The sequence below is a fragment of the Microcaecilia unicolor genome, chromosome 11 (assembly GCF_901765095.1).
Source record: "Microcaecilia unicolor chromosome 11, aMicUni1.1, whole genome shotgun sequence".
Lineage (NCBI taxonomy): Eukaryota > Metazoa > Chordata > Amphibia > Gymnophiona > Siphonopidae > Microcaecilia > Microcaecilia unicolor.
In genome coordinates, this window is record NC_044041.1 from 34834786 (window position 1) to 34849999 (window position 15214).

Below are 15214 nucleotides of genomic sequence, written 5' to 3' on the forward strand. Positions count from 1 at the left end.
TTACGTAGAAACACTATCACATATTTCGATACAAAATCTTAAATAGGTGGAGAGAGGGTTTTTGTTTGGGGGTTTTTTTCTCCTCTTCCACTAAGGACCAGAGATCAAAATTTAAAGGCAACCTGCCACAATCGGACCTAGACGTGACTTTTACAAATTTTCAGAATTAACCATTAACAGTAGAGATTTGCTCTCACTAATAAGTTGATCCATTGTCTTTATTTTTCCTGTTGGTAACAAGCACAACATAAATATAAAGTGGTGTAAAATAGTCCATAATCGGGAGGAAATCAAACAATATATATAAGAATGCTCCCAGAATAAAAGTTATCTTTTAGTGCTTTTATCAGTTTTTTTTATTTATAAGAGAAAAAAAATCACTAAAGAGGAAGATGTTATATATAATAAAATGTAACAAAATAAAAAATAAAATAAAATGTGCATAAAAGGAGGTTTTTTGGCCAATGATGATTGGAAGTGTTAGTGGTGACTGGATTTATGTATGAAAGCACTGAAGCACCACTGGTAATTTATGCAAACTTTTCCCTCCATTTTTCATGTTTGTAACACATAGTGTTCATCTACCCCACAATATTTGTTGATAGGAAATGCTTTTCTTATGAGGTTGTGGAGTGTATGAGTTTGCAGTATTACATACAGAGGTGTATTTTCAAAGCAGACTTACAAAGTTACATAGAGGGGCATTTTCGAAAGAAACGTCTAAGTCAGAATTTGGACATTTTACAAAGACGTCAAAATTCCGAAGCGGGGAGAAGGGCATTTTTTTAAAAAGATGGATGACCATCTTTTGTGTTTGAAAATACCATGGATGTCCTTGGATTTGGACGTTTTGCAATTTGGACGTCTTTGATTTTCAGCCATTTTCGAAAACAAAAATATCCAAGTCAAAATCCAAGCCTTTTGGACATGGGAGGAGCCAGCATTTTTAGTAGACTGGTCCTCCTGACATCCCAGGACAGCAATCGGGCCCCCTGGGGAGCATTGCAGTGGACTTCATAAAATGCTCCCAGGTACACAGCTCCCTTACCTTGTGTGTTGAGCCCCCCCCCCCCCCCAAAAAAAAAACCCCACTACCATAACCCTTACGGGTGAAGGGGGCACCTATATGTGGATACAGTGGGTTTTGGAGGGCTCACTGTTTCCTCCACAAGTGTAACAGGTAGTGGGGGTATGGGCCTGGGTCCACCTGTCTGAAGTGCACTGCACCTACTACTAAACTACTCCAGGGACCTGCATAGAGGGTGGCAAGTAATGTTCTTCACCACGATTTTTGGGGTTGGGAGGAGGGTTAGTGACCACTGGGGGAGTAAGGGGAGGTCATCCCTGATTCCCTTCAGTGGTCATCTGGGCACCTTTTTGTGCCTTATTCGTAATAAAAACAGGTCCAGCTGAAAATCTCGAAGTTTTAGTCCTAGATGTCTTTGCTTTGTTTCATTATGGCTCAAAGATGTCGAAGTCTTAGGAACGCCCAAGTCCCGCATTGAACAAGCCCCTGATACGCCCCCTTGGGATTTGGACGTCCTGACAGACTTCCAAGAAGATGTCAAAAAACGGGTTTCGACTATACCGATTTGGACGTTTCTGTGAGATGGATGTCCAAATGCCGATTTATGTCACTTTTTGGACGTCCATCTCTTTCAAAAATGAGCCTGATAGTAACCTCTAGAACTTTATAAGTAAGTACTTTGAAAATGAGCCCCATAGTCTGCCCCTCTCTGGCTTGAGGTGGTAGTGTGCCTTAAGCATGGGATCTGCAGATCTATGCAGGTTAATGCTTTATCTTTCAGACTTTTGTTGCTTTTTTTAAGTATGTACCAGATACAGATGGGGAAGGCAGGGCATCACGAAGTTGGAACATTTGTTACAAGTAAATGGAGAAATGTTGCCCTATGAGGCCATACAAGGTAAGATAGGGTCTGACTGGGGAAATAGGTTTGCCTATATACAGATTAAACACTATCTGAAGACGTTGAATCAGGCCGCCTTGGGCAGTCGGCTGGGGGAAAGGCTCCGGGGCTTTTTTAGTGAATTGGTGACGAAGAGATATTCGGTCTCTGAGTTATATGGGGCCCTGGCTCGTAGCATGCCTATGAGAAGTTATGAGGGAATTAAACAGAAATGGGAACTACTACTACTACTACTTAACATTTCTAAAGCGCTACTAGGGTTATGCAGCGCTGTACAATTTAACATAAAAGGACAGGCCCTGCTCAAAGAGCTTACAATCTAAAGGACAAGTGAGTAGACAATACGATAGGGGCAGTCAAATTGGGGCAGTCCGGATATCCTGAAGGTAAGAGTTAGGTGCCGAAGGCAGCATTGAAGAGGTGGGCTTTAAGCAGGGACTTGAAGATGGACAGGGAGGGGGCAAGACTTAGGATTCTCACTAGCGTCTTGGGATGTGGCAGTAACTTTGAAGGGGATTCGACAGTTAGTCACAGATGAAAGATTGCGAGAATGTGGTTATAGAGTGATTTTATGGGGATACATGTCCAAGGCACAGCTGGCTCACCTGTTGGGACCAGAGAGCTCTAACTGTTCTAAATGTGGAGGGGGTCCCGGCTCATTCTGTCATGCAATGTGGCAGTGTCCGAAGATATGCGCATTCTGGCAGCGGGTACGTGGATTTCTGATTCGGACGGGGAATAAAATTCTAGGAACAGAAAGGCAAACCTTTGCCCCTCTACATGCGCATGCAGCTCTCTTCTGTAGGAAGCTGAGTTTGGTTGCTCGTAAGTGTATTCTGCAATATTGGACCTCCTCGGAGGCACCTGCCTATTGGCATTGGCGAAACCAGGTACACCTTTTGGCTTCATGGGAAGCCCGGGACTCAAAACGGTCAGCTAAACGTAAAAAGCTATTTCTCCAGGTTTGGGCCCCATATTTACAACTGCTGAGCCCCAGGGGACGTAGTTGCATCTCAACACTGGTTAACCGGGAGGGCTTGGCTGAAGGCCTGGGAGAGGGGTATAATCCGGTCCTGCTTGTTATAGGGGGGGAGGGTAAGGGAGGGGGGAGATGGAGGGATGGGAAGGAAATGAGAGGGAGGGGGTAGGGGGCTTGATTGCAAGATTAAAGACTAAAGACCAATGGCTATATGGTTAAAGCACTGAATTATGCTGTTTACTATACAAAATTGCCTTGTTGTGCTGTTTGAGATGAAGTATTGTCAATAAAACTATTTGAAATATAAGTATGTACCAGATAATACTGTATAGTTTGATCAGTTTTACTGCACTGCAAATATAGGAAACCTTTACAAACACTATTTTTTTTTTCTTACAGATTGCGATTGTATGTCTAGTTGTCATTGATGCGCTTTTTGTGCTTTGTGAGATCCTATTAGATTTGGAAATCATAAAACCAGATACGCATCATATAGCACCTCAGGTAAATTAAAATAATGTGGTAAGTACAGCATTTGAATTGGGATACAGGGCCTAGCTCTTGACCTGACAAGGGACATTCTGAACCTGTGGGAGTGTCTGATGAGAAGTTAGATCACCTAGAGACAGTAACATCCTCTCCAAAACTAGATATATGAGACAAAGAGAGAGAACTGAGATAAAGTGCCACGTTGGCCTCTGCTTTTATTTTTGAAAGATTTAGAAACATTTCATTGACCTGTAGCCTATAACAAGGACATACAGATGCAGAGTACTTCCTTCCTGGCTCTCTAAGGGCTGTAGCTGAATGTCACTATTACAAAGATTGACAGATGGTGAAGAGAGTTTGTTGGGTTTTTTTTTTACATAACCTTTTGTGATATTGTGGCTGATTTTTTTTTTTTGCTTGTGAGCAAGGCCAGATCCTTCAAATACTTGTTTATTAAATCTCTTTCAGGCCTTTTTACTAAAGCTTAGTAGGAGTATATTTTATATCCATGGACTACTTAGCATTTAGCACACACTAAGCTTTTGTAAAAGTACATGTGTGTATATATCTCTACAAAACTTATACAACCTTATTTTCTATTTAACTTTTGTTACTCTATTTATTCCACTGCTGCTTACACCCTATGCTATGAAGATGTTTTAATGTGTATTGTGCCAACATTGTTAGCAGCACACATTATGGCAAAGTATTACTACTCTCTGAAATATTTTTTACTGCTGTAACTGCTTCTTGCCTATGTCTGGATTATGCTGGCTGGACACCACCTTGGGAGAATTTCTTCAAAAAGGCAGTAAATAAATCCTAATAAATTATATATCAATAAGACAATTTGTCAAAAACTGCACCTTGCATAAAACTTTATTTTTGAGAGTGAAATTTATAATAATGGTTTCTTGATTAAACATCCAGCATGTTCATACCTTCCCTAATTCATGCCCAATGAATCAATGATAATTAATGAGTTTAAAAATGTTATTTTGTGCTAGAGACCCATGCCAGAAGCCATAGCATGTGCAGAAAGCAGAGATTTGCATTGAATGAAAAATTAGGACAACTTCTACCAGCCCGGTTTATAAAAGACTAGTAAAACAGGCCCGTTCTTACACAACTGAAACGGGCGCTAGCAAGGTTTTCGAGAGAGAATGTATGAGATTGACTGTGTGTGTGAGAGAGTGAATGTGCGAGTGTGTGTGACAGAGAGAGAGAGTGAGATTGCTGGGTGCCAGTGTATCCCCCCCTCCAGCCACCCAGCGATTCTCCTCTCCCCTGCTTCCCCTCTAGCCACCCAGCGATTGTACTTTTTCCCTTGCCACCCACTGATGCTCTTCAATCCCCCCCCTCCAGCCACCCACCGCGTCTGCTCTGTCCCCTACTCCCCCTCCAGCCACCCAGCATTTTCCCTTGCCCCCCCCAGCCACCCAGCGAATCTCCTCTCCCCTGCCCCACCTCCAGCCACCCAGCAATTCTCCTGTCTCCCCTGCTCCTTCTCCAGCCAGCGATTGTCCTATCTCCCCTGCCCCCCTCCAGCCACCCAGCGATTCTCCTATGTCCCCTGCCACCCTCCAGGCACCCAGCGATTGTGCTCTCTCCCCTGCCCCCCCCCCTCCAGCCACCCAGCGATTCTCCTTCCCGTTACAGCACCAACCGCCCAAATCTCTGCCCCTCCGCCAACCACCCAACCTCTGCTGCCGTGCACAGCTCAGCATGCATGCCCCCTGAACGGTAGAGCCAATCGCCACCGTGCGCCTGCCCTCCCACCTGTGGTTGGTCCTGGAAGTACGCTGACATCACTTCAGGAGATGGGATACAGCTTTAGAGAGAGCACGAATGCTTCAAGGCTTCACTTTCTCAGCTTCAGAACGTTGGAGGTGTGTTTTATTATATAGGATTGTTTTCAGCATCTCTAGTTCAGTCAGTTTACAGAAGTCACCACATCTACCTGGATAACACTATTTAAGAAATGTGTAGCTTAGTGGCCAGCGTGATGCATGTTATACAGAAAATTCATACATGAAAGTGGCCTCCCATTTTTTTTTCTTATGCAGTCTTGGAGCTGGAACCACCTGTCCTGCTCTTTAAACTCCTCTTCCTAGGCTGAAAGGAGGTGCCCAATTCTCTTAGCAGATAGGTAGGTCACAGGATGTTTTTCTGTGGCTGGTGTGGAAGCTGGAGGGGGAGATGCACTGGAAACCTATGTATGAAGCTTTAATTTCTGCTTTGCTGATGTCACCCTTTTGTAGGGAAAAGGTGTGGGGGGGAGGGGAGTCATTTGAGCATCCATGGGGATAGTAGGAAAGGCAACAAGAAGGGCTGAGCAAGTATGAAAAAATGACTAAAAATCAGAATAAAATAGCAGTTTTCAGTGGACCCTGGAAGGTCACACACTGAATCTGATAGAACTGAGCTTTGAACTTCAGCTTTGGAATGACTCTCATATTTCACGCTCTAATCACTACACTACCGCACATCTTTTTAACGAAGGAGGCTAACTTTCAAAGGATCAGAAGATTCACAGAATAGTAACAGGAATGAATGTATTCAAACAGTAATTTGCATACTTGTGTCTTTGAACTATTTACTAGACATGATCAGATTGAAATCTTGGGCATTAAACCTATTAAGGCCCTTTTCTTTATAATTTCAGGTCTTCCGCTATTTCATTTTTGCTTTTTTTTTTCTGCTTTTCCCTCTAGGTATTTCACTACCTCAGTCTTTCCGTTTTAACATTTTTTGTAGTGGAAATCTTTGGAAAACTTTATGCTTATCGTCTGGAATTCTTTCATCACAAGTTTGAAATTTTGGATGCTGTTGTTGTGCTGATCTCGTTCATTATTGACATCATCTACATTGCCCAGGAAAATCTATTTCAGGCAGTGGGATTATTAATTCTTCTCAGGCTCTGGAGAGTTGCTAGAATTATAAATGGTAAAGGTTTCAGCTCAGCATTTATTGCAGTAGCGAGTTGTTTTAGAACAAGCTTTTAATATAGAACTGTGAGCACATTTTTCTGTTGTGTAAGAATGCAAATTTTGCAGTTATCTAATTAGTGGATGACGCATCACTTGCCATCAACAATACTACTACCGTTTTGGTGCTGGATTTTAGGATTATTTGTTGTTTGTATTGATGAATACCCTGCATTTTCTAATACCTTATGATGATTTTGGATAAACATTTTTTAAATATTGTACCAGAGCAAATGTGGAACCTGCCATTAAAAGTGTGCCTTCTGTTGAGCTAGTAGCTCACTGGCACTGCCATGTGAAAAGTCCCCAGGTGGGGTTTGCTAAGGGGGTACTGTGCACTGCCCCCTGGAGGTAGGAGAGTACACAAGGAGAGGGAGAGTTATGGTAATTGTTCAAAGATAACATCTACCCCCCCGGATTCTATATATGGTGCTCAGATTTGGGAGGCCTAACATTTTGCACATGATCCCAAGATATATACACAATGTAACTGGCTAAATAATGAGCCATTACTGAGTAATAATTGGCCACTGCCAATTATTGGTGTTAATTGGTACCAATTATGATTTTGCACATGCATCTAGCAATGCACTATACTAACACACACAGTGCCCAAATCCCATCACACACAACTCAAAAGGAGATGTGACCATGAGAGGGGCATTCCAAAAGGTTGCACGAGTTGTCATAGAATACTGATGTGTGCCCTTTATAGAATCACACATTGTGCCAATCTTCTCCAGTGTTCATTTCAGAGCCCCATTTATATTTTCTGGGCCTGTGTAGCCAGACTCAGAGCCCATGCTTTCTAAGGTCTGGATAGTCTTGCTGCTTGGCCCCAAGATGAGATTAGGTCTGTTGAGTGTGGGAGGGGTGCAGAATATATACAAAACTGTGGAAAAAGCCATTCTGTGTAGCTGTCCAAGGTGGCTCATACTGCCAGATTTCCTAGCTCTGGCTCTGACAGTCTCAAAAGTTGAAGAGGAAACTTTGGTGTCCAAACCCCCCCCCCCCCCCACACACACACAAAACAAAACACTATGCTTTCTACTCCTGACCACAAGGCACTTCTACACCGATATCTAGATCTTTCATAATGTGACTTGAGTTACTACTACTACTATTTATCATTTCTATAGCGCTACAAGGTATATGCAGCGCTGTACACCATACACAAAAAGACAGTCCCTGCTCAAAGAGCTTACAATCTAGATAAGACAGGTAAACAGACAGAACGATTAAGGGAATAAATAGGTGAGGATAAAGGACAGGGCAAGTGCTGGGTTTTCCTCAACAGATTACGACCACGATCTGTTACGTTATTTTGCTCCCTGTACTTTTTATAGAAGCACTCCACTATGTTAGGGAAATGTCAAAAGATCACCAACCAACTGTATGTACTACAAGTGTTACAGCGAATCCAAAACTTCAAGGCAATGCTAAACTAAAAGTTTTTTTGTCTATTATGATAAATGATGAGGTGGGGAAATAGTTATACAATAAATAAATCTATTGTATAACTAACATGAAGAGATGATATAGGTTATACTACTGCATATCTTTCCATTGTGTCATATTTATTACTCTGCATCAACAGAGCTTTTTATTCAGGTTCTTATCCACTACAAAACAATTTTACATAATCCAATTAAGATTAACAGAGAGAAGGCATATCATTGCTGAAGGAAGCTGGACTAGTGGCACAAGCCCAGAAATGTAATTTGAAATGAAGATGAAGCTGTTTTTGAATTAGGACTTTTTGTAATCTGAAAACTTGATTTTTCTTTAAACAGGAATAATTGTATCCATAAAAACAACTGCTGAAGAAAAGATAACTAAGCTGAGAGCAGCCAATCACGCCCTGTCTGAAACAGTTGAGCAACTTCAACAGCAGTGCAAACAGAAGGTATTCCTGCAGTTTTCTGCACTCAAAGCAGTCTTCCATATTGGTTTTGGCTACTAGGGGGCAAATGTTTTGAGGGGCAGAGAAAAAAACTGATATCAATAGAAAAAGAAACCATTTTAGTGCTACCAAAAAAAAGGGCGGGGGGTTAGCTCTGTAACAACTGCTGCCCCCTACCATTCAGAAGACCTGACTTCAGTTCCCAGACCTGCTTCATTGGGTGGATCAATCTGATATTCCTAGCCTCAGGAATTGCTCAGTAGTGACACCCATTGGTTGGACTTGAGATCTTTCTTTGCCAGCTGCAGCCACTGGCTGGCTGGAGTTGAAAGGGAGACCTGCCTTTTTTTTTGTTGTTGTTACTACCTACACAAACATGGGGTAGAAGTGTCTTAGTCAACCACTGCATGAGAACAATCGTCATGCCTGGGTGCCTTTGCACCTGCTGTGATCGGGTGGTGTTTTGAATGAGTGCTGCCATGCATGGCTGATGGGGTGATTTTTGATACATCTAAATTTATTAATATAAGTGGGAGGGAGTTGGTGAACATGATCAGAACCCTCTGCAATTTACTAAGATAGCCCTGCACCTAGTTCATTTACAAGATTAAATCAGAAAAGGTCTACATCATTAAACCAAAGTAGTATCCATATAAAGAATCAGATGAAGGACTGTGTCCATCTAGCCCCACAATTCTTCTCAGCCACATCCAGCCTTCTGTCCTCCCATCTCTAGCAGTGTCCTACACCACCACGAGCGGCATTGTTTTCCCTTTTCTTGGTTGCTTTTGATGGTGGTAGAGTAAAACATTCTAAAATGTTTAAATATAGTCCTTAGTTTGAGATGGTTACAGGTGCATGCTCAGTCAGGTGTTTGAAAGCAGAAGTGTGACTGTATCCCAGGAAAGGGACATTGGGGGATGGACCACACATTCCAATAGGGATCAGGAGACAGTTGTCAAAGCCACTTGACATGGATGAAGAGTTTTACCTACATGCAGCAGTTATATAAAAATGCCTTTTTTGCTGCCTTATGAGAAGGCAGTTCCAGACTTTCACCCCCCCCCCCCCCCCCCAAGACAGCGTAAGTGCATTGTGTATCCCCTGTAGCAGCATATCCATCTGCCCTTCCTTCCTGGGTCTGGCTATATTGCCTTTGGCTCACTAAGCCTCCACTAGTGCTGACGGACTCAAAATATTGGTTCATGGGCCTTGCTTAGGGTAAAGCTTACTTCCTTTGTCAATGAAAACATAATTTGCCCAAATTCAAGACTGAGAAAATGTTCTGTTGTAACTAATCTACTGACTCCCGTTTTTACATTTTAAACAGGAAGATGAGATTGATAGACTTCAGAAACTGTTACAGCAACATCAAGTCTTTCCAGCACGTTAAACTAAGTACCCCAGCTCATCTGTTGAGAAACTGCAAGTGGGAATATCAACTTAAATTCCACTGCTCCTTCCACCATCTTTGTATACATAGCTGTAGCCTTTCAATATAGTTCATGTGTTTTTATATATTGATTTGAATAATCAATTGCCTGCACAAACACCAAAATTCTGGTAGGATTGTTTTCAGATGGTTATTTGAAAAAGTTATTTGATAGCTAAACCTTTGTCTTAGGTTCTGGATATTATTTATTGGATGCTGTTGGGGGGGGGGGGGGGTTGAAGACTAGTGAAGTGGTTAATATGGACTGTAGGGAGAGATCAAATAAACAGGGAACACACAAAATAATTGTTAAGTAAATGTGGTGTCACAAATTTCAGCCTCAAATAATCAGAATTCTAAACTGTTGGCTTAGCCCATAAATAGGGTGGGGTTTCCAAAAACAAATAAAGAACAAAAACTACATTGAAAAAAAGAATTCAAGAGATTATATCTTCATAGAGAAAAAAAAGCCCAGTATGGTAAAAAGAATTGGAAAACTGGAGAGTGTGGCAATAGTAGATAAGCTATGAAATGTACTTTTCCATTCAAGTAACATAGTAAGTGATGGTAGCTAAAGAGTTGACCGGTCAGTCTTTATAGCAGGAAGTGCACCTCTTCATATCTATAACTATAAGAAGATGACTTAGCTTATTTACCATTGCCAATCTCTCTGATTTTTCAACTTTTGAATGAGTTAACTCCAGCTTTAAATAGGGCATAATTGTGGAGACCATATACTAAATTACACAGGACAGTTATGCATATGGTTTTGAGAATACAGGTGGTACCCACATGCGATGGAGGGGGGGGGGGGGGGGGAGAGGGGTGTCCCTGCTGGGCTTTTTTTTTTCTCTATCAATATATAATCTTTTGAATTATTTTTCACATGCGTGTTGACTCTTAGGGCCTAGTATCAAGGTGTACTAGCTGTTCCCATGTGGAAATGCCAACAGAGTCCATTCATAGTGAATGAACTTTGTCAGCATTACCGTACCAGGAAGCACTAGTGCCACTTGATAAAAGAGGGCCTTAGTCTGGGGTTGGTTTATTAAAAAAAAAAAATGGGGGAAAAACCAAAAGCCTATGATTGATTTTCCCTTGACAAGTTGAAGCTTTTGCATAAAAAAAGTTTGAGAATTCTGAAGATTTTTGGCTACTTCTTTCCCCCGTTTTCTTGGTTGAATTGTGACATGTTGAGCAACAGAATTGAACAGCACTTTTTCAAAACTGATTCAGTTTGAGCTCTGCAATTAATTTTGTTCATCAAGGCAGGATTAATTTACTGTAGCTTGTTCTTCTGTCTAAACTCACTGAGTTTTGGCACTGGAATAAGCTACAGTAAATGAATCCTTACTTAAAATTAATTGCAGAGCTCAAAACTAACAAAAACAAAATTGGACTGAGTGAGTGTCAATTATCTTTGTCAGTCTATACTGGAGCGAGAGAAGACATTTTTGTTTAGAAGGGGAAATGGTTAGAGGGCAGTTTGAGGAGCTAGTAACCCACACTGGCACCCCCTCCTAATTCATACACATGAGCACAATCCTCCTCCTCCTAATGCTACATTTAAGAGAGCATTTTAACATTTCCATGGCCCAGGCTATTGTCTAAATCCTAATCCAATGGTGGGAGTAATGTCTGTCTTACCTCAATTCAGTATCACATTTTTAAATAACATTTCATAGAGGCATAAGTTGAACGAGCAGTTCCCAAACCTGGCCTAGGGGAACACCAGGCAGTTAATCAGGTTTTCAAGATTGGCACACACCTCCTCTCTTCATGCACATCTCTCTCATCAATATTTGTTTTGTGGATATCCTGAAAACCTAACCTGCCTGGGGATTTCCCCCAGCACAGGTTTAGCAACCACTGTGGTAAAACTGTCTAAAACATAATTCGCTAAACTACAAGTAAACTGCTTTTAAAACCTTTATTACCAGATAGCCATAATTATAAAGTCTGTTGTATTCATTTCAGCATTAAGAACTGTACTAAAATATGTATATACTTCTTCCAGATGATTAAATTTTTAGTTGTGTATGTTCATGTTATTTGCTAGTGATGCAGTAGAATAACATTAGCCTCTGTAGTGATATGAGACAAGATAAGATGCCAACAGTCTGGCTTTGGTTCATGTTTTTCAGTAGCAGCAGCCTAAAAGCCACTTGCATTCAGGTAGAATAGGTATTCTCCTGTCCCCAAAAGGTTTACTGTCTAAGGGGGGGGTCTTTTACTAAAGCTTAGCTCGAGTTATCTGTAGCAGGGCCCATAGGAATAAAATGGGCCCTGCTGCAGATAACTCAAGCTAAGCTTTAATAAAAGACCCCCTAAGTTTTGTAGCTGAGGCAATAAAGGATGAAAGATTTAAGCAACCTGCTGCTCTAACCACTAAGCAATCACCTCTGCACCTTGAGTAAGGGTATACAGGTTTAGGTTAAGACTGGATTCCCAATTTATTTTCTGTCTAGAATTTGTGCTAGTTCCTTTAACTGCTAAGAAGGAAAGAGCCCTGTTCACATCCATATATTACAGTGTATTAGCATAGCACTAGTAGGTGTACGGAGGGCTTTTAGTCTAAGACGACAAAGATCCTCTCCTCAACCAGGTATTTAAGAATGAGATTGAACCTGACACCAGGAGAAAGGAAACATTTATTATCAATTTAACTTGTATCCCTTTAAAATCATGGCCTATTTGAAACACAATTAGCAAACAGAAAAAGGGGTTGGTAGGAAGAGAGAATAGAGCTAAATAACCCCTTGATGGACTATTGCATTGTTCTTCCTAAATAAAATAAAATGGCAGCAGCTGTTTTGAGTCACTGCCTTCTCTGAAACCAAACATAAGCATTAAAATAAGTGTCAGGTTCAAGCAAATCTACTTTACTGGTACAGTTGACCTTTGGGAGAAATAAAGGGTCTTATATTTAGTTCATGTCTTTTTCAGTCATAGCTCAAGGCAATTTACATTCAGGTACAAAAGGGTTAAGTGACTTGCTCAAAATCACAGAGAGCAGCAGTGGGATTTGAACCTGGCTTTTCTAGTTGGCAGCCCTGCTGCTGTAATGCTTAATCTACTCCTCCACTCCAGAGGTAGAGTATTGGGATCCTGCCCTGAACCATATTACCTCTATAGCACAAAACCTAGTAAAGGTTAAGTTGCTTGGTCAGTTCAGTCCCTCGCCCCTCAAGGCTTCATAAGCCCAGTCATGCAGTCATTGCCTGGAACCATCATTTAAAAAGAACCAGCTGTAAGTTTCAAATTTGCTACTACTGCAGATGCAGTAATTTCCGAACACTTGTTTTGAAGCCACATGAAATGTACAGCTACAGCTGCTGCTTGGGAAATAATTGCCATTTCTCTGGTTAGTAGGTGGGGACCGAATTTAAAAATAGTGTCCTTTGACTGTAGATTTGAATTTTTTCCCCTTGTATATAACATTTAATTTAAAAAACATTAAGATGCCTAAAGTTTAATTGTTTCTTCGCAAAGGGTGGCTATGTACCATTAATCTTGTTTTATTTTCATATTCACTATAATAAAATACCAAGGCTTTACTTTCATATTCACTATAATAAAATACCAAGGCCAAATAAGTTATTTGCATGTGGCTGAGTTACAACGAAAGAGAAACTGATCACAGAGCAGCAACACCAGCTGCTCATAAATCAGTACAGTAAATCATTTACAATCATGAAACATTCAAAATCCAAATATTTACAACATTAAGCAAGAACAGGACATATCTAGCAAGTCATCATGATTTGGTTTTAAACAAAAGGATAAAAAAAATCAAAGGGAAGCTTGGCATTAATGGTTGGTTGAGCTTTGTAACCTGGCTGGGCAGGTGCAGAGGCATCAGTAAAAGTAACAGAGCTTAGGACCTGGACAGTCTGTGCCGTTCCAGCCTGTGAGGGGGAAACAACACACATAATGCTGAGCATCCATCCTACCCATCACCAAACTAACAGTAGCTGAATCTGATTCAGTGCAGACAAACACCCACCACTTTGTCATTGTTGCCCCAGTCCAGAACTCTTAAAATAGCAAAATTCTCTTTTAATCTAAACCGTTCAAGCTTCCCCCCCCCCCCCCCCCGAGTCTCATATTGAAAAACGAAAACCACAACTAGTGATGTACATTCAGCTGAAACATTTCCCATACTGTTTTTAACAAACAGAAAAAAAATTATTTTGCCCCTGTATTATCAATCGGGTACACCATTGCTGACATTACCACCACACTTTAAAAAAACAAAATACAACCCCAAATAATTTTTTTAAAAGCCTGTAAACAAAATGAGTTTTAGCTTCCACATCCCCAACTACAACCTAAATTCACAGAACTGGGTCAGCCTACTGCAATAGATAAAGCCTTTCACTAACTGCACCTTGCTCTAGCATTACTACACGTCCACGGAGCTTGGTCTAAGCCTGCTGCACAGACAAAACAGATAGGGGGTTTCAGGAAACACAGCATGATAAACATGACTACAATCAACAAGACTATCAGGAAGAGCCAGGTTTTCAGATTGCAAAAAGGTAGGGTTTTAGGGAGGACTTAAATATAGCTAGAGGAGGCATGATGAAGCTACACATGGACTGAAATGGTTTGAAATCAGTATTCCACTTTATTCAGAAAAAAAAAGAGAGCTGATTTACTGTACGAGTTTAAGTGATGCAGTTGCCATGTTAGCCCACTAGAAGATATGGCCAACAAAATTTGTAGGTGGTAGTTCAATAAAGGAACATCTCTGACCAGCTTTCAACAGCTACTAGCCTTTGAGCCCGTAAAAACGGGCTATTATAGGAAGGGGGGTTGAAAGGCCCGCCGCTATTTAAACAGCGGAGGGTCCGGGAACGCAGCACTGAGCTCTGCTGAGCTGCCGACGTCGGCCTTCCTTCTTCTTCTCTGTCTGTCCCGCCCTCGTGTGACGTAACGTCGTCGAGGGCGGGACCGAGGCAGAGAAGAAAAAGGAAGGGCGATGTCGGCAGCTCAGCAGAGCTCAGTGCTGCGTTCCCGGACCCTCGCTGTTTCAATAGTGGAGTGAGGGCCCGACCGGGTAGAAGGTGGGTGGTGGCGGTGACTCGGGTGGGGGGAGCGTTAGACTGCGGTGTCCCTCCCTCAGAAATGTGCAGTACAGACCCTCTCTGTTCCACCCCCCCCCCCCCGTCATCACGTATTGACGCGGGGGCGGGGCAGAGGTCTCTACTGCGCATTTGCGAGTGAGTACGACGCTCGCCTTTTATATATATTGATACTTCCTTCATCAGGCCAGTGCAACATGTGCTGGTTAATGCAAAGGAAGAGGCTGTACCTGGTGAACACTCCTGCTCACTAAGATAAGTGAAGACGATATGGAAGTTGAAAATCTTCCTGTAACCGACTTCACAGTTATGCAAAAATGCAGACTACTACTCTCTTTGGGTGAGAAGAGTGCTTATGAGCCTCAGGGAGCAGCCTATGCCTAAACACCTATGATAAGAACATGATCCT

At 41.7% G+C, this 15214-nt stretch overlaps 2 protein-coding genes across 9 annotated transcripts in view; one reads left to right on the plus strand and one right to left on the minus strand.

Moving 5' to 3' along the window:
- The window catches only part of HVCN1 (hydrogen voltage gated channel 1), a 51512-nt gene extending 41393 nt beyond the window's left edge, over nt 1-10119 (plus strand). For all 7 annotated transcript variants that reach the window (XM_030220073.1, XM_030220074.1, XM_030220080.1 and 4 more), the window contains exons 3-6: nt 3307-3411; nt 6111-6342; nt 8177-8289; nt 9617-10119. In XM_030220073.1, coding sequence (XP_030075933.1) covers nt 3307-3411; nt 6111-6342; nt 8177-8289; nt 9617-9679 — 513 coding nt within the window. In that variant the 3' untranslated portion in view covers nt 9680-10119. The remainder of the gene's footprint in view (nt 1-3306; nt 3412-6110; nt 6343-8176; nt 8290-9616) is intronic.
- Nucleotides 10120-10533: 414 nt separating this feature from the next.
- TCTN1 (tectonic family member 1) overlaps nt 10534-15214 on the minus strand; it is a 51185-nt gene continuing 46504 nt past the window's right edge. For both annotated transcript variants that reach the window (XM_030220072.1, XM_030220071.1), the window contains one exon: nt 10534-13626. In XM_030220072.1, the coding sequence (XP_030075932.1) occupies nt 13489-13626 (138 nt within the window). In that variant the 3' untranslated portion in view covers nt 10534-13488. The remainder of the gene's footprint in view (nt 13627-15214) is intronic.